The sequence below is a fragment of the Sturnira hondurensis genome, unplaced genomic scaffold (genome assembly GCF_014824575.4).
Source record: "Sturnira hondurensis isolate 20B ecotype Veracruz unplaced genomic scaffold, ASM1482457v3 Scaffold0021795, whole genome shotgun sequence".
NCBI lineage: Eukaryota > Metazoa > Chordata > Mammalia > Chiroptera > Phyllostomidae > Sturnira > Sturnira hondurensis.
Genome location: NW_028094426.1, coordinates 2,154,512 through 2,173,619, shown reverse-complemented (window position 1 = coordinate 2,173,619; position 19,108 = coordinate 2,154,512). Strand labels below are relative to the sequence as shown.

General features: G+C 43.9%; 1 protein-coding gene across 3 annotated transcripts in view; it reads right to left on the bottom strand.

The window, feature by feature from the left end:
- Nucleotides 1-208: 208 nt before the first annotated feature.
- ITPR2 (inositol 1,4,5-trisphosphate receptor type 2) overlaps nt 209-19,108 on the bottom strand; it is a 456,496-nt gene continuing 437,596 nt past the window's right edge. For all 3 annotated transcript variants that reach the window (XM_037033923.1, XM_037033924.1, XM_037033925.1), the window contains 2 exons: nt 2,092-2,253; nt 209-1,225 (listed from right to left, as the gene is read on the bottom strand). In XM_037033923.1, the coding sequence (XP_036889818.1) occupies nt 1,139-1,225; nt 2,092-2,253 (249 nt within the window). In that variant the 3' untranslated portion in view covers nt 209-1,138. The remainder of the gene's footprint in view (nt 1,226-2,091; nt 2,254-19,108) is intronic.

Genomic DNA, 19,108 nt, shown 5'->3' with positions numbered 1-19,108 from the left:
GGCAGGTTATTTCTCCCTCCACAAATTCTAGTTGCATAATTTAACAGAAAAACAATTTGGGGAAGAGATTATTATCTTTCTACATTCCAAAAAGCTCTCACTGATACAGTTTAAAGTAGGCAATTGATACGCTGCATTTTTTTGAGCATTCGATATAAGTTTCTTGGATTTTTTTCCCCCAACTGTAGGAATAAAACCACTCAGTTCCTTAAGCACAGCAAACATAAATCAAATAGCTTTTACTCCACATTTATAAAATGCCACCATCATAAGTTTCTCAGAATTTCCCGTCATCTTTAAGCATTTTCATTTATTAATCTTAATATATTTTAATAGGACAACATGTTTTCAAAAATGTCTTTCCTGGGGCTTACTGTCAAGCTGTTTCTTCCCCAAATCTTTGAAAATCTTAGCCTACACAGGATTTACAACATGCCTCTAACAAGTTATATGAAAATCTCCTCTTGAGCTCTGCACGGACAGAGCCCCGTCTGAACCTGGGAGAAAGTGACACAGTCCGGTTGTGACGTCAGCTGGAGGGGCCGAAGCTCCAAAGCACTGGCTGCCAAGGCCGTAAATCCGTTGTGGTGCACATTAAGAAATCGCTCTGGGACAGCTACAATTTGGGAGCAGTAACATTTTTCTTTGCAACTCTCATTTTTAATCTTTTCAGTTATTTTCTACAGTTAAACTTAGCCACCCGAGTGTGACTGCATGTGTCACTGACCTATATGCAATAATTAAAAGAAAGCAAGTCCAGCCGACCATGACAAAGGGTGCAGTCAGCATTGAAGGCAAAACTGACTCTTACCGACTCAGCAAAAGGTAGTTCTCTCTGTGCGGCATCCCTCCAGCCCTGCCTCTCCCTACCCTCTCCATCCATGCGAGCAAGTTACTTCGCGCTCTGTGAAGAATGCGTGACGTGTGCTCTCTAGAGGCTGCATTTTAAGTTTGGTCTCCTCAACCATAAAAACACAGTTATAAATTGTTCTCAGAGCTAAACCAGTCAACATCTTGGCGCTTGGTTGTTTTTAACTTCGCAACAATAGGCACTGTTCCCTCTCTTCCATCTCAGTTCTTTATTCAGTGATCAGGCAGGACGCTGATGAAAGGCTAGTCACGGCTTTCCCCCATGGTATCAGTGTGGTGGCATGTGATGGTTCACGTGGGGCGGGTTTGATCCGAGAAAGCCCAGTCTCTGCTTATTCTTCCTTTGTTCTGTCATCTGGGGAAAAAGAGAGACAGAGAGAGAGAGAGAGTGTGTGTGTGTGTCGAGCTTATTTCCTCACTCTTTCCCAGTGCTGGGGAGCCACACCATCTGGGGTTTACTTTCCCCAAGCACCTACAGCCTATTTGGCATCATATAGAATACATTTGTTCAGAAGAAGGAAAATATTTTTAAGTGGATTTCCATAAACAGAGAAAACGAAGCAAACCCCTCTCTGTGGTTAAGAAACAGGAACCACGGTTCTTTCAAAGCAGCCCTTGCCTGTCAGACACTCATCATCCTCACCATCATCATTGTAACAGCTACCAGTTACTTTTGATATTATTTTTACAGATGCCAGCAATTTTACTTGATGAAGGGGTTGATTACAGGATTGAAATGACAGATACTAATGATGATCTGCCTTTCCGATGAGTTTAGTAATTACTCTGATGGTAGAAAATAGGATTTTTCGATCAAAAAATGGTTAGGAGGTCTTTGTGTTTCAGCATGCACGCCTTTTTCCTCCCTTGAGTGGAAGAAGGTTTGCACGAGATGGGGAGGTGGGTAAGTAGAGCCTGCAGAGAGATGGTCCTTCTTCTTGTTTTTTAATCCTCACCTGAGGACATGTCTTCATTGCTTTTAGAGATAGAAGAAGGGAGAGTGAGAAATACTGATCGGTTGCCTCCCTTCTGCGCCCAGACAGGGGATCGTCTGCGCTCAGCAGATGTGGTTCTTACAGCACAACACAGAGTTTCTCCAATGGGATTTTTCAATTCTGCAGCTGGCTCCCAGGAGGCTCTGGGTCTCCCCTCACTCAACGTGGTGGACGATTTCCCTCCCCCCCCCCCCGCCGCCTGCCCCATCTCCCTGAGCGCACTGACCTGCTCCTTCAGTTCTGCCAGCTGACCTGACAGCTGTTTGACCAGACTCATGGTCGACTCCAACTTCTCCTGCAGGTTCCGAATCTCATTTTGCTCACTGTCACCTTCGTTGCTAACAAGGGACATGGCTCGCATCCGAGGAAACCAGTCCAAATTCTTCTCCTAAAAGAAGTCAATGTTCAGAAAGAAGGGAGTAAGTATGGAAGGAAGCCTGAAGTCTTTACAGATAAAGACTGTTTGTAGGTTTCATTATTATTAACATACAAATCAAAGTTTCTTAGCACTTGAAGAAAAGAGTACTTTTTCTAACCAGGAATGGGAGAGGATAAGGGTGGGAATGAAGTGGGGGTTAGTCACTGATCTTCATGAGCCGGGGGAAGATCTTAAATATTGCAACAAACTTCTTATGGGTTCCCAGGGAGGTCCCGGATACACATTTAGAGTGGGGTCCTGAACCTTTCAGGCACCCAGTGAATCTTGAGTGATGAGGTGGAGTCTGGAGCCAGGAAGAGCAGATCCAAGTGTGCATGGTACAGTGTAGGCCTGAGCAGCTTCTCCTTCCTCTCCGCACAAAAGAGAAAGGGGAGGAGGAATGGGAGGGTGGTCAAAGAAATGTTTCAGTTCCAGCCACCCATGCTAGTTTATCTCCCACTTCCGCCAGACAGCTCAGAGCTCAGCTCAGGGAAGAGGAAGTGGAAGGGCATGGCCGTAGGTTACTCTGTCTGCCCCCTTTGGACACATGTTATTACAGAAAGGGTAGACTTCCCCAGAGGGCAAGAGCTGGTACTACTTCTGTTTTTCTAGGTGGGCTGGGTACAGGGGTGTGTGTGTATCTGTGCACCAGCACCCATGTGTGCATGCGCACTTCCCCTCCATTGTGGTAGAGACGAAGGGCTGACTTGATACCCAGCTCCCTTGGAAATTCTGCCTGATTGCCTAACATCATAGAATCACTGTGCATTACTTATATTCCATTTCGAATCCTCAAAAAGCTGGTAAAGTATATTATGTTGTCTCTATTTTACAGATGGGGAAAACAAGCGACTCCGATAGTTTAATTACCCATGTCACAAACTATGAAATGGGAGGGCTAGGATTTGAGTCAGGTGAGTGTTTCCACCACCCATTAGGTTTGTCTGTCTGTATTCCTATCTACCCATCTATTTCTCTAAGTCATCTTCTCCCAACATCCCCAGCTATGACCTTCCTGTCTATGATTCTTTCTACTCCAGAAAAGTCCACTGAGGTGGCTACAAAGACTTCTGCCTGGCAGGTCCCGAGAAGAAGAGTCAACAGAGTATTTTCCTCCCCTACGGTACTGCGGACAGGCGTCACCTACGTCTCTCTGAACTCCTGTCTAAATCTCATCCAGCCTTGGGTCGGTTCTTTTTTTGTCTTGGTAGTTGTCCTAGTCTGAGAATAACAAGTTGTTTATAATTTCCTATGCCCAATGACAATGAAAAGGGATGATAAAGGATTAAGCATAAAACATACTAAAGAGTTTTAAACTGCATTTAAGCAGCTGTAGTTAATTAGCATTTCAAAGGAGAATGGTAACTTATTCAGAAATGCCAAGTGACAGCCAGATTCACTCATTCAATCCTTTTACCTCTACTGCCAGGTATTTAGAGACGAAAATCAAATGAGGCAAGTTGTCTGCTCTCAAGGAGCGTGTGGCTTAGGAAAGCCCTCTGAGGAAAGTGGACAGCGCACTGTGTGCATCGAAATGCACTGGGGTTGCGCATTAAAGCCAAAGAGGGGGCCCGGGAAATGCCTGCAGGGCAGGGCGGACGGCCCAGTGTTGTGGAAGACGGTGCCTTGTAGTGACCCCAGCAGCTACGATCGTTCACCAGCAGCGCAGGTGGATGTGCAGTTGAGGCAGAGAGCCAGACTGATAGAGGATGGTGTGTCCCCTGGAATGGGTGTCAGAAAGACGAAGGTATGTGGATGTCGGCAAAGGAATGTCAGCAAGCAGTGAATGGGGGGACTGGAAGGAAGGATGGAGAAGAGACTGTGCTGAAGGTTCTATGAGCACTGACTCCTTTCAACAATCCAATGGACTTCAGTATTTTTATCCCTTTGGCATGTGAATTATATTATGTACAGTATTATATATTATCTGAAGTGTACAAATGAAGAAACCGAGGCTAGCAAATGTTTCAGCTGGGTTCCCAACCCAGATCTGTGAGCACTGAGATTGCTTGGCAAGACTAAAATTCTGAAAGTAGACCAACTTTAGAAAAAGTAAATTCTAGAATGAGAGTGCCTTAAATCTGAAAAAATGTCAGTGAATTTGGGGAGTTTGTATTTAAAAGGGACAGAGTGGTAGTTGGGGGAGATGAAAATTCTCTGGAGATGGATGGTGGTGATGGTTGGAAAACAGCGTAATTGTACTCAATGGCACAAGCTGGTATACCTACAATGATTACTTTTATGTTATGTTTACTTTACTATGATTTTTTAAAATCAATGTATTAGCAGAGCTAATCTTTTGGATAAACGATGCACAAAGTCCTTGAAATCATCCTGAAGGAAGTCAGTGCTTGGGGTGGATTAGGAAGCTGTGGGTGGCCATGGGCCGGAATCTGTGAGGAATGTACAGGAGATATTAGAGGATGGTGACGTGGAAGGTTTGACAAATGCATGTCCATGTGAGGGTGAAGATGCAGTGATGTCTTGGCGATGTGGGGCCAAGTCTGCTGACCCTCTTCTAGGGCCCTTAGTACCAGGGGGTCAGGAACACAGGCAGTTGCTGCCCGCTGATTTAAAGAGTCAAGAGGGCAGAGTGCGGGCAGAGGAGAGTTGGTCTGCAACAGGGTGGGCTCCAGGGGGCTGATGGAAGGGAAAGTTTGAGAGCCTCAGACAGCCGAGCCTGGGGGGAGAAGGTACCAGGTGACAAAGTGATACCCAAAGTGTGGATGGTGAAAACATCAACTTTTAGAGAGTTTCCAAAAGGAACGGGCAAAACACCGTCCAGATGCTTAGCAGATCACAACTTTGCCAAAGAGAACATAGGCGAGACTGTGTCCTCAAAGAAACGTGACTGCAGTTTTCTTAGGGACTGGGATCGGCCTCGTCCACTTCTGAGGAACAGCAGCAGCTCTCAGAGGACCATCACCCCAGCCCTAGGACCACGGGACTCTTTTTCCCTACACATTCTTGCTTCCCTGGTTCCTTTGTTCATCCCTTCATGTACTAATTCTTACTGTGTTTACTATGTCTGTGCTAAGCACTAGGAAAACAATGGTGAGCAAAACCCAGCGCAACCCTTGTGCTCACAGAATTGACAGTCTTTGTAGAGAGAAAGACTTCAATCAAAGGATGTAAAAACAACGGCAAGCTGTGCTTAGGAGGCTGGGAAGGAAAACCACACGGCAGGTGCTCCTCATCCTTTCTCTCGGTCCCTAAAAATCATCCTCTCTGAATCCTCTGGTTTCTCTCATCTTTCCTTCACTGCTTGGACCCTTCTGTTTTTGTTGTTTGCATGTTTCTCACTATAGGACTTTTCTCGCCCATTTGTGCGCTTTAAGTTTTCACTGCTCCCTTCCTCTGTGTGTCAATTGACCACAATCTGAAACTAAGAAAAAGTGTAACTATGATTTTTTCCATATTAAATGCTTTGTAGTTCCTTTTCTTAATTTTTGAGGAACTTAACTTGAATGTGTTACATCACTCACTAAAATGGAAAAAAAATAACCAACCTAAATTGTTTTTGTCCTCTTTTTGTGAATAAAACCAATCTTTTAAAACTAATTTCCGTAACTGGTGTTTCTTCAAATTTGTGTGGAAAGGATATCCTTTCCCCCAGAATAACTGAAATACCATAGTGTCCTTAGAATAACTGCCGCATATACTTTTTTCATTGATAGTGGCTCCCAGTTAAATACCCGAAGGTTCCTCTCTCTGCCTAGTGGCACCACGAGCGGCTTCTGTGGAAGGCTCAGCCTGGGCACGGTGAGGAAGTTGAGACCAGGACTTGAGCCTAAACCAGAACCTTAGGACAGACATGCAAGACAGGGGCCAGTGAGCGGGACGCCACTTCCTCACCATGCTGACTGGCAGTGTGTCCGCCATCTACCAAAGCAGTCAGGTCTGGTCGGGTCCCGGTTACTCATGGGTGCTGGGTGCATCTCGTGGTCGTGATTAGCAGATTCCCGTGTTGACTCTGGTTAGTCAATGTGAAATCATTTCCTTATTTCACCAGGAATGAAAATATTTGACCACGGGGTAGTATAAAGTGAGGGAAGTGGCAGATTAACTATGTGACTCTGAAGTTGCAATTGAGAGCCTAGTGACTTGGTGGGTGGAAATTCAGAGTTTCTCAAGGTTTTTAAAATGCAAAGCCCAGAGAGGAACTAGTCATGTCTCTGAAGAGGGACACACAGAGCATGCTAACCATAACTGTCTCGCTATCCCTAAATTCTAATAATAGTATATTTTCTTGGATGACTAGAAGATAGATAAATAGAAGTATACAAATCTTCCAAATAGTCCTTCCAGCAGTCAGGTCAACTTGCTTATTTAGTTTTGTGCTTATTCAATACAATGCTAGGTTGTCAGTGTCAGTCAAAGCTTAGCTGTGCTTTGTTTTCATATGCAGTTCTTAAAGGTGAATACCCATTTACAGGGGAGAGGCAATGTGGAGTAATGCAAAGAGCACAAGATAGGAGTCAGGACACCTGGGTTCTGGCCTTAGCTCAGCCAAAAAGCAGTTATATGATACAAGAGGGAGGAACAGCCTTGCTCTCCGGGTCCCCACTCCCTTATCTGTAAAACCAGCGTGTTACCCTAGGTGTCTCTATGTCTCTTCCTGCTTGTCGTTCTGTGAGCTGTGAATTCAAGGCAAATTGAAAAATCACATTGCTGAGACAGATCTCCAGCTTGCCGAGGGAGCTAACAGAAACAGAGCATTTAGGCCAGAGGCAACCTTGAAACCACAGAACCCAAGCCCATCATATTAGAAATGCCCAGCCTGAAACCTAGAAAGTGTAGGCTTCCTTGAGGTCTTACAACCCAGCAGCAGATGTCCCTGCACTGCATTTCCACTTCTGGACAAGTCCTTCCAAATGACATAGTGGACTAGCTCTCGCACGTCTAATCCGTCCCCGTTGGTGATTAATGGACCACAGGCTTAAGAGCATGTAAACACTGTAGTAATTTCTCTCGCCTCAGAATGAGATGAAAAAGTAACGAGACTGATTGCAGTGAGCCAAACACTGGAGGACCTGTCTTATGTCTCCTTAGCTCGACTAGATGCACATCAAACGTTGCCTGTTTGTAAGCGAAAGAGAAAGCGAGCACTGCAGTTCTGTATTGTAGTAACATATGTGATTTGCTGGCTGCCTAGCAAGTGTCAGGCACTTCTGTCATGCTACCGCCCACGCCCCCAACAATTCCACTGGGTAGAGACTGCAAACACCCCCATTTTACAGGTGGCAACACTGAGGCAGGAAGAGGACTGGTGACTTGCCCAAGGTCACCCAGGTGTAACAAGTGGCCGGGCCAGACTTCAGCCTCTACCTTGTGTCAGTGGAAATCCTGTTTGTTTCTCCCTGCACCCGACTACGTCGTGGGTCATGAAGATGCCACAGCTTAGTTTCTGAACTTGCCAAAGAAAACAGAAACTACAGTTTAAAAAAAAATATATATATATATGACTTGATTACTTTTTCTGGGATGTACTGAAGGACTTATTTGTTGAAAATAAAAAACAGCCCTGGCTAGGCATCTCAGTTGGTTAGAGCATTGCCCTGATACACCACGGTTGCAGGTTCAATCCCCAGTCAGGGCATATACAGGACTCAACCAATGAATGCCTAAATAAGTGAAAGAACAAATTGATGTCTCTCTCTCTTTAAAAAAGTAAATAAATAAAATAGAATAAAAAAAGAAAACCAGAAACACACCTTCTAGGTATATCAGAGATGCAGGGGCAGGCACTGATAGAAACCCATCAACACTTTACGTTCACTGCAATTTTGCAGAGTGCTTCAATAGATTGTTAATGAGGGGTAACACATTGAACATGTCATGCACTGTATTGGAAGGGAGTATCCATAAACCATTTCATATCTACCTTCACCTGTCCTTCCAGACTCTCTGACTACACTTAGGATGTGTTGTTACAGGGCCATTTGCTGAGGTTTTTCTGGTTAGCATTTTCTTCTAAGAAAATGTTTATACTGCTTTTTCCATTCTAAAATCCTATGCACAGCCTCCTGGGCTGACAGGCATACCCATTCCCCAAAGCCTCGGTACGGCCCCTGCATTCCCCTCTTTGCACTTCTGCCTTGAAGGGGTCTGCAGAAATGGTTCTCGAAAGGAACGTGAGCAATGCTGATACTACCTGCTTAATGGAAGGTCCCGGAGGGAAAGACACCACTCCTGGCTCCCTGGAACTTCATGCCTAGGAAGATGATCTGAAACAAGTGTTCTTTTCTGAGGTCATGGTAATCAGTTTGGCTAAGGGTGTGTGCTTCACGTACCTCATGCCATTAACTGCTCAATGAAGTGGGGGCAAGGTGGCCTTCTCACCCTCATACTAACCTGGTGCCCTTGCCAGCAGGCTAGGCATTATCTCAGAAATTCAAGGAACACCCATAATACTGTCATCTGGGTTTCTAGCCTCATGCTTGGTGAACCTGTCACATGTATATGACAAGTGTTACTCAGTGATGGCAACCCATAGGCTGTCCTCACAGGAGTTCAGATGCAGATCTCAAGTTCATGAGGAAGGAAGGGCTGGAAAACACTCTCGTCTGACAAATGTAGGGCGTGGAGGCCAGAGAAAGGATCCAGCTGTGTCCTTTGAAATTAAAACGCATTTCCTGGGTTCACAAATAAGTGATAAATTTCTTTCTCAAATGTAAATCAAAACAGCTTTCTGTAAGTTCTGTCTGATGTTTTGACAGGACTCTCCTGAAACTTCTTCCAAATATAATCACCACATTCAACTTCACTGTATGTCATTTCTTAAAAGGAGAATTAAGAATAACAAATTTATTTTTAAAAAAATAATAAATTTGCACGTAGAGCTTAAGGAAAATCACACACTCAAAGACATACAAAGCCTATACAGAAAATACTATTTCTAGAGAAAAAACATTCCCAGAAAACTTTTAACACTAGAGTCAAAAGTAACACATAACAAATGGAATTAAGATCTATTATAGTAACTGTACCTGTTGCTATTTGAACTTCACTGCCTTTTTCCTTCACATATATGCATGTGTATGTGCATATATGTATAGCACATATAGGCTTGTCTCGCACAAAGAAATGGGTAAATCTTTGGAAAGACTATCTAAATCCCTCCTTTGGAATAAAAAGAAAAGTGCCCCCCCACCCCCACCCCATTGATGGCAAACTACTTAAAGAACAGTCACCAAACCTCAAAACTGCTCAGGGTAGCTCAGTGAACGATCCAGCAGGTGGGTATCACGACAGAGCTTTACCTGCCAACATCTGATTAAACTCCATACGCACTTGGCCAGCTTGCCGGCTGATGTGTTCCTTATTAGTCCCTGATATTATGACATTTTATCAAATTGTTCCTTTAACATGTTCAATCTATCCTTAAGTCTTTCCCCTTATCTTCAAAATACTAGCCAAGCAGAGGAAAAGAGTCGGTGGTTTTCCAACTGTGTCTCCCCTGGGCCAGCAGCATCGACAACACTGGGAAGTGGTTAGAAATGCACATTCTCAGGCCACGCCCCAGACCTACAGATTCAGAAACTCTGAGGTTGGGGCCTAGTAACTGTGTTTTCATGAGCCCTAATGGTGATTCTGATATGTACTGAAGGTTTAGAACCACCACTCTAGATAGTTCAAGACTAAATGAGTGATATCTTAACATCACTAATCATTAGATGAACCTTAAAGTAAATCCTTAACTGTATTTGTGTTACACTTTGAGCGATCACATAATTTGTTGGCTAAACAGAGACACGACTGAGCATGAAAGGAGTGTGTTAAAAACTTTACAGAGACAATGGCGTAACTGGGACTGTTCCAGTCAAAACTATGGTCCCTTTGGGTTCCATTAAATTTGGGACTATGATTTATGATATCCGGACCAACTAGTTAGGAAAATGAAAGAGTTCTGTAACAGTATCTGGGCAGCCTCTATAGATTAGAAAATTGTGTTTATGTATGTAAATTGCTGAGAGGGTGAGTCTGAGGTATTATCTACTAGGAATTAACAAGTATTTAGGTCACTTGTAAATTGCTTATAAAAATGGATTTTGACATATTTCTTATGGGAGTAGTCCATACTTAATACTCTCATTTCATTTTTATCAATTCTTTCTTTTTCTCAGATAAAGTGGATGGATATTAATACTCCTCTGAAATTTCTTCTTAATTCCAATGACCTTCCCTAAACAACTCAATTTTTATCTTAGGTTTTTGTTTTGTCTTGTTTTTTAATCATCACTGGCCTCTCTACCGCTCCGGAATTGTTTCAGAAGTCTATCACCAAGAGCCAGAGCCTGGTCCTGATAAAGGTCGGCAGTGGCTCTTTTGGGTCAGCACAATGCTGAGACCTAACAATAAATCCAAACCACAATGATGTGCCCACTTGTACCTAAGAAATCTTACTACACTCAAGCCAAACTTTTCATTTGCATCAAAGAGCTAAAATTTCTTCACTAGGTTCTTCAAATAGGACATCATGTGGATTTAAGGATGCTGAATTTAAAAAAAAAAATCTGACTTGAGTCCAAACCAATATGTTCTGGGATGGGGCAAGCAGGGTGGGATGTCAAAATGGGACTGAACTCTAAGTTAGATTATAGCTTTGCAGAGGATAGCAGTGACCACGGCCTGGCTGGCCTTGGGACTTGGAACAACTACAGGATGGTGCACAGCTTGAAAGGAGCTTACCATGGCTGCCAATGCATCTCCAGCTGACCAGCTGGGCCCATAGCTGTTCTGAACACAAGGAGCCCAGCGGCTGTAGGTGATGACACACAGCTCTGCCAAGCAGCTGGTTCATGAAGGAAGAACTGAGGTAATTTCAAGTAGGATGAGCAAGGGAACCTTCAAATGGGGCAGAGCTACGGCTGCCCAGTACATGGGGAGGCGGAAAGAAGAGTATGGTATACTATAACTCCAGAAGCTGGTGGGTGGCTCTTTGTGCACAATGGTTCCTAGGCTGATGATAGTGGTAAGATGCCAAGACATAAAGATGCTAAGACATAAAGTGGTAAGATGCCAAGGCACAAAGGGTTCGTGAACAGGAACGGCAGCCACGAGTCACAGAGCAGTCTGACACAAACGCAATGCAGAAACAATCATTGATCATGTGGTAGGTATTGCATTTCTCGTTTTCATGCAACTTCACAAAGAAATTCCCCCATTTTCAACGGATGCTATTTCAGTTGTATGCATTTTGTCCATTTTTCCACATCTGAAACATTTCCTTGGCTATTTGTTTTTAAAGAACAGCAATCTGAGAGAAGATTTAAAAGACCAAAAACAGATGCTGAAGCAATTCCTACATGTAAAACTTGTTTCAGGCACAAGATAGAGCCAGTCAATAAAATGCCACGTCTGGTTATGACGGGCTGCTGTACACAGATGCTCCCTGCTCATGAGAACTCAGATGCTGTCCTGAGACATTTTATAATGGATATAGGCATTATTTTTAATTTACTGATTTGAGAGAGAGAGAAGGGGCAGAGGGAGAGAGAGAGATGCATTTGTTGTTCCACTTATTTATTCATTCATTGGTTGATTATTGTATGTGCCCTGACCAGGAATCCAGCCTTCAACTTTGGTGTATCAAGATGACCTCTAACCAACTGAGCTACCCAGCTGGGGAGACCAACTTTTAAATTGCTTCCTAATGTAACTTTATATCTCGCTTCTTCGATGAGATGATGCACACCTCAAGAGTGGAAACCATGTACTGTATTTTGCCATGTTTAATGTGTACCCACCTTTTGTGCGCATTATACATGGGGTTATTATACCCGTGGTATGTAATCATTATACCCATGTATAATGTGCATCCTTATTTTTCATTGAAATATTTGGGAAAAAAACCGCATCATACATGGCAAAATATGGGGATATATACAGGTGTTAATGGTCCACATGACAGCTTGGGCAATTTTAATCTCACATTTTTCCTCCAATTTGCATCTTCCTCCATTAAGCAACTCCTTACTGCAGAACCGTCCACTCCCAGGCTCGTCACCCTTCCCGCCTGGGACACTGTTGTATAAAAATGACCTGACTGGTCTTTGTTCCTGGTCTCTAAGAGGAGACTGTAAAATTTCAGGGGTGTCCAAACTTTTGGTGTCTCTGGGTCACGCTGGATGAAGAAGAGTTATTTTGGGCTACATACTAATTACATTGTGACACATAATAACAAAAAAATCTCATAATGTTTTAAGTAAATTTACGATTTTGTGTTGGGCCACATTCACAGCCATCCTGGGTTCATGTGGTCCACAGACCGCAGGTTGGACACCCCTGAGAAATCCTTGGAATTTCCTGAATAATAGCAATGTCTTTGTTATCCACAAGTTTCCTGGATAACACCTGAATTTATGCTAATAAGGTAATGCCTGGTGCACCCCAAGATAGCTTCAGGATGGACGCTAGTCACTGGGAAGACCAAGCACAAGTATTAGAGGGTTGGGGCTTTGAGCAAAGCCAACCTCCAGGGAGGCGAGGGAGGCTGAAGATAAGTTCAATCACATGGCCCATGATTCAATCTATCAGGTCTATGTAATAAAAGCCTAATAAAAGCTCTGAACATGGGCTCAGTGGAACTTCTGGTTGGTAAACACACTGATGTGCAGAAAAGATGACATACCTGGATTCCATGGGAGAAGGTGTGGAAGCCCTGTATTCCCTCCTAGACCTCATTCCCCATGCCTCTGTATTGACCTGGTCCTCCTGACTTGTACCCTTTATAATGAAACTGTAAACATAAATATAACACCTTCCTGAGCTCTGTGAGTTGCTCTAGTGAATAAATGAACCTGAGGGGATTGTGGGAACTGCTGAAATTATAGCCAGTCTGTCAGAAGTGTTAGTGGTAGGGGACTCCCAAGCACAGTGGTGTCTGAAGTAAGGACAGTGAGGTTGGGGATCACACCCTCTAACTTATGGGGTTTGTGCTAACTCTGGGTGGTTAGTGCCAGAACTGAACTGCAGCACCCCTAGTTAGGGTTGAAATGGAATAGCTGGGGTCAGAATAGGCACCAAGCCTGTTCGGCACCTCTGGTGGTGGGCCGTGTGGCCATCAGCTGCTGCAGATGGCAGGCGGGGGAGGGGGGGGGCAGGTTGCCATTAAAGCAACAGACAAGTGACCAGGAAACTGGGCTAGTTGGGCATCTAATTTTGCTAAGCATTGCTGGTTTGAGATCTATAAATAGTGGTTATTTGACTGGATTGTTTTAAAAGAGCTACAGATGATACGACATACTCAGAGACCTGCAGCTATATACACACTAAGGATATGACCGTGCAAAGCATAAAGATTTATCCAGGGTGTGTTTATGGCAAAAGAACAAAGTGAAAAAGGATGATGTTTGATTGTGATCTTAAATAAATTCTCTCTTTCCTGCCTCCCTGTTCTGTCTGAGGGGTTCAGAACAATTTGAAATCCACCAGCCTGTGAATTTTCTGTGGTTTAAACTATTTAGTCCAGTGTGTCTTACACGTTCCTTTGTCAAGAGTGAAGTTTGTTTAGTACAATAATTGATGATGTTGAATCAAAATGTGGAAGCACTGATACATTTTTTAGAACAAATTTTTCTAGCTTAAAATCTAAATGCCTTTCCTAGCCCAGGGGACCCTACGTGACTCAGTCTCGGTCCTCCCGCATCCTTGGCCGCCATCTGCCCTCCTCAGCAGCTCCTACCATGTGGCCACCCTGCTAGTCGCCCCTCATGTCCTGCCCACCCCTGCCAGAGACTGGCGTCTGCTGATCCCTAGATCTTTCCACAGCTTGCTCACTTACCCCATCTACGCAGACATTCGCTCCCCAGAGAGGCTCTTCTTGACAATGCAACCTAATGTCTCCCCAACCCTCCCTACGCCTTTCACTTGCTTCATTTTTCCACATTGTTTCCTGACGTGACCTACATTATATTCTCGTCTGTTTCCAAAAATGGCGTGCGAGTTCTAGGAGAGCAGGGCTTCGTCTCAATTGTTCTTAGCGCCCAGGACAGTGTCTGGCACACGGCAGCAGACTTTCAGTGAGTGCGAGCGGAGGAAATGGAGAAGCCCAAACGGAGGATGTGGAAGGGGAAGAGCATTCTGCTACTGCTACTGCTCTTTCACGAGGGTCTCGAGGTGAGGGATTATTCAGTGCAAGGTGAATGTGCCGTGTGGGGAAGGTCTACGCTCTGTGGGAACACTAACCAGGGTGAAACCACCCTGGACAGCACCAATGGCAAGCATGCTTAGATGTGCAGGGACCCAAGAGAGCAGGCAATGGTCTACAAGGGAGGGTTGTTGAAGGCAGCCCATCTGATGTGGGAGTCAAGAGTCGGAAACTTTCAGTTTAGGTAACAGCTAACAATCTTAGTCATCAATGCATGTAAAAGCTACTGTTCCAGAAACTGAAGGTATGACCCATCTTGACTCCAGGAGGCCATAAGCAGTTCCACCTTTGTGCCTCAGAAGGACTGTAAGCGACTCGAGGTGGCATCTGAGCCACTGTGCTCCAGGGTGAGACGCCCACCGCCTAGGACACAGATGAATGAACGCTGCAGCTTTTACCTGATTCACTTTCTCCCTGAATTCCAAACCCCTGACCTACACTTTTCTTCTGCTTATAAAAAGGGTCGGTTTAAAATGGAATTTAAGATGATCTGTCAGGGTACATAACCCTCCGTCTTCTCAGACCGCCGGCCATCTGAATCAAGGGCCCATCAAGACTCAGTCCCTGTCTCTGCTCATTGGGTCTGGAAGGTGACAGGCAGCGTGCACACCAGCTTTTCCGGTTTCCCATTCTCTGAATCCCAGCTTTGCCACTCATTCGGTGAATGGTTGGAGCAGATGATCATTTAAGTTTCTTCCTCTGAGAATGAGATAATAAAGCCTATCTTTTAGGATTTCTGTCAGGAGTTGATAAAATGATGTAGAAAAACAAATGTCATGCACAAGCTTCTGGTAGGCGGAGAATGGAATGGGAATTAGGGTGGGGCGGGGAGGGTGTAGCAGGCAGCAGAATACGTTTGGGGCGAAGAGAATGAGAGAGTGGGAGGAAGGCTCTGTAACAGGCCTCAGGGGATGACGACATCCCTCAAGTCCTCAGATGGTCAGAGACAAGAACACGGAGTCACCCTGACGTGAGCTTTTAAAGTTTCCCACATCAATTGCTATTTGGGAGTTTTGGAGGGTTTTCCCTCCACTCTTTCCCACCCCACTGCTTAGTAACCTTGTGGAAATGAGGAGCCTATTCATTTGTTCCATATCTTGCAAATACAACCTTTGCCTATACATGCCCACTTTTTAAAAAATGCAAATTCCTCAAGTTGCCATGGCTTTCAAAATCTACTGTTTGAAAATCACTGACACACACAGAGAAAAGGGAGGTCACCTCGGAATGGAAGAATTCTATTTTTGTCTCAGTTTCTTTGCAAGAACTGTGGTCAGGCTTCCTAAGGGGCGGTGCCCACACAGTCAGGGCTGACTCCGTTTGTATATCTGGACCGTGACTTTGAAAGAGAGTTATGAGGCTTTTTTCCAGGGTTATTTTGGCCCTTGTATTTTACTAAACAGACTATTAATCTTCTTTTACTTCCTCCTTTTTTTAATTTATCTTACCCATGGAGTGCAGAGAACCACTTTGATACTTCAAGTGGCTCTCCTCTCTCATCATCCCCTCTCTTCAAGGCTCACTGTTTTGGGGAAGTGATGCTGACTTTTCGTTTTGCTGGGCACCCAAGTCCATGGTCATGCTGTGAACTGTGCTAAAGAAGCCCTGCCCTTGGAGCCATAGTTGACTTTGCTGTACTTTTTGCTTGAAAATCAGATGATAGGAGACGCCTGCACTCTGGCCTGGTTTGTGGCTTCAATATGTTGCCAATGAAGGCAGCTTACTGAACTTCGGGGCTGACGAGGCTTTTTAGTGCCCTTACAAACAGGGTTTATTTGGATTTCAAATTTGTTGCCAGGGATGGAAAATTGATGGTTTTGCCAGCGTTGGTAGCCAAGACTTCCAAGGTCCTGTTGAGAACTTGAGTCTATCCTTAGCTCTCCAACAGATGTTCCGTAACATCCCATAAATTTCACCAGGCAGATATGAATATTTTTTCTTTCTCTTATGACTTTAAGGTAATTTGATTACATCCTTGTGTGACAGTGTATTTTTAAAAGACGTAGCTGTTTATTCCAAAGTTGAATAATTTCTTGGAATTCTAGGTAATTATTTAGAGTTTAAAAGAATACATTGTTTCTTGGCCTTTTGGCTAAGATTAAGTATAGAGTTTAAAAGAATATCACCAATAGCCTCACATTTAATAGGAATTAGAGAAACAGTTATGCAACATTTTTTAGGTATTTGGTTAGGATTTATATTCCTGATCATGATTTATGTATCATATAAACATGTATCATTCTCCATATTTCTGTTCATCAGAGTCAATCCTGGTCTCTCTTGCCCCATTGCCCCATAACTCTCTTTTAATTTGTGAAAAAATGTGGGGAGTGATTTGGCAATACAACTATGTAATACAGATTATATTGGTTTAGATTGTCCACAATTACCCATGACTAGAAAAAAGATCTAATTATTTTGACCTAAGATATAGGTGCTTTTTGACTAATGCAATATATAAAAATCAAATTTACAAAACCCACCAAACAAAATAAGTCATTTAAAATTCATTTCAAAAGGCTTCTTTCCTACAGGAATAATTATAGGATATCTTTAAGTAACAACTTCCCCATGTGCATTGGGAATATGACTCAGTTTTCATCACAAAATACATGGACATGCAACATCCCAATGACACGCCTAGTACAAGAAGTGAGGGAGAGACTATTTTGATGTGTGCCATCAGGTTAAGTAAGCCACTAATTTAGAAAAATCATATTTATACTGAGAACCATTTTCTTGCAAAGCCAAATTTTAGAGGATAAAAGTAGCTGATGCCACGCGCAGTATAAACTTTCTACCAGCCAAATCCCACTTTTAATAGTCTCCTGTGCTATTTTCTCAGTCACAGTATTACCACCTTATTGTATGGAATCCCATCATAATAAATACACTTATGATGGCTGTCCCAAGGCAATAAAGCCTTCCTGATACACCCAGCTTCCAAGTTGCTTGGGACCCAGGGGTTCAAGGGCACTGCATCCCAGGGCTTCCAGCTGGAGTGAAAGTGCCAATGCCCATTCAACAGGCTAGAATCACATACAGCTGAGTGTCACTGAATGGTGCACAGTGAAGAGTGCCACCTGCCAAGTCTCCAGCAGGATGGGACAGGTTCTCCCTCAGAGACGGTCACTGTCAATTTATCTCCAGCCTGAGCTGAAGGTTAAACCCAGGGATTGAAAGAAAGTATTCTTTATCAAAAGTAAAAAAATATACACAGCATTTCTGGAGCATAAATGCTGATATAACATTTTACAAGACATGTCTTTCCATGTTTCCTTGCCCTTGCAAGCACCAAGGGACCACCTACATTTTCCCATTTAGTGCCTGGGAAGCATTTGGACACTTGGGGGCTGCATGCACACCTGCATAACTGCGACTAGACTTTTACTAGCATCACTCCCCCGTCTGCTGTTTTTACTTTGTCCCTGATTACTTATAATGATCTTTTTATTATGTCTCTCATATAACACCCCTTTCTTTACTACAGGGCTGCCAGGACTCCACAAAACCGCCATCACAAGCTGCTCTTCTTCTTAAACACCATCATTTTCCAATCTATAAAATCTCATCTTTTTGGCCTCTTGGCTTGACACGAAAGCCTAACCATTATGTAGCAATGCAACCTCATTTACAGGTATCTTCTCGTGTATCCTGGTCAGTGCCTTCATGTTCCTCATCAGCTCTTTGTGATGCAGTTGAAAAGATGTGTCACTGGGAGACAAAAGGTAAGAAACTGACTGCCAGTTGATCGTGGGTCATTTTGTTCTCTGATCCTCCCCTGGGAGAGCAATTGCTGAGCGGACTGGAAGGCTGACTAGTCCTCGCAGCCTTAGATTCTCTAAGCCTGTGCTCTACCATCTCAACTCCTACTTAGGTTTGTGGGGGAAAAAATCAGAATAGGTAGGAAAGAAAAAATGAAGGACAAAAACTGGTACCATTTCCATCACATGGTACTTTAAATACGTCGCTGTTTCTTCATGTTTGTTATTTATTTTAGTCTCTTGTGAACCCCACGAAGGGCAGCCCTAACTGTTCCTGAGACACAAGAGAGAAACGAAGGCACGCGGCTGCCACTGCTTCACCGGTGTCACACAGATGACGACAAAGTCAGACCTGGATACAAGCTTTACATTGCCCTGGGCCAAGACCCTTTCTCTGGAGATCAGGAAGTACCCCAGTCCTCCATGTGATCTGGTCTGATGAAAAAGTACTACGGGTCACTGTGAAGCACAGACACCTCTGCAAGGTGAGGTTAGATACAAAAAGTCAACTGCTGATAAATGAAGTGTGTGCAGGGTGCCTCATGGATAACAGGCCTTCCCAAACAGAGGAAGACCCAACTGTTCTAAAGGCAACTCCGGCAATCAGGAGGAAGACAGTGAGCTCGGAAGAAATGGGGCCGGGGGCAGCAGAACTGGCTGGGGCCTAGCACTCTCCTGAGGGTGTCTGGCTAGACTCCACACATTCCTCATGGAAGATAAAATAAGAGTGGTGGTAACAATAACGTTAGAATAAAAAAAGTGATACTCCAGGTGCTGTCATATTTAGGTTTACAGGCCAGTGCTCAATCCACTGAGCCACTCCAGCCAGGGCTTAGGTGCTGTCCTACTTATATTTATTACTTCAATGTATTTAACAGGAACTCTACTACCCTGGTTACTTTCCCTTCCT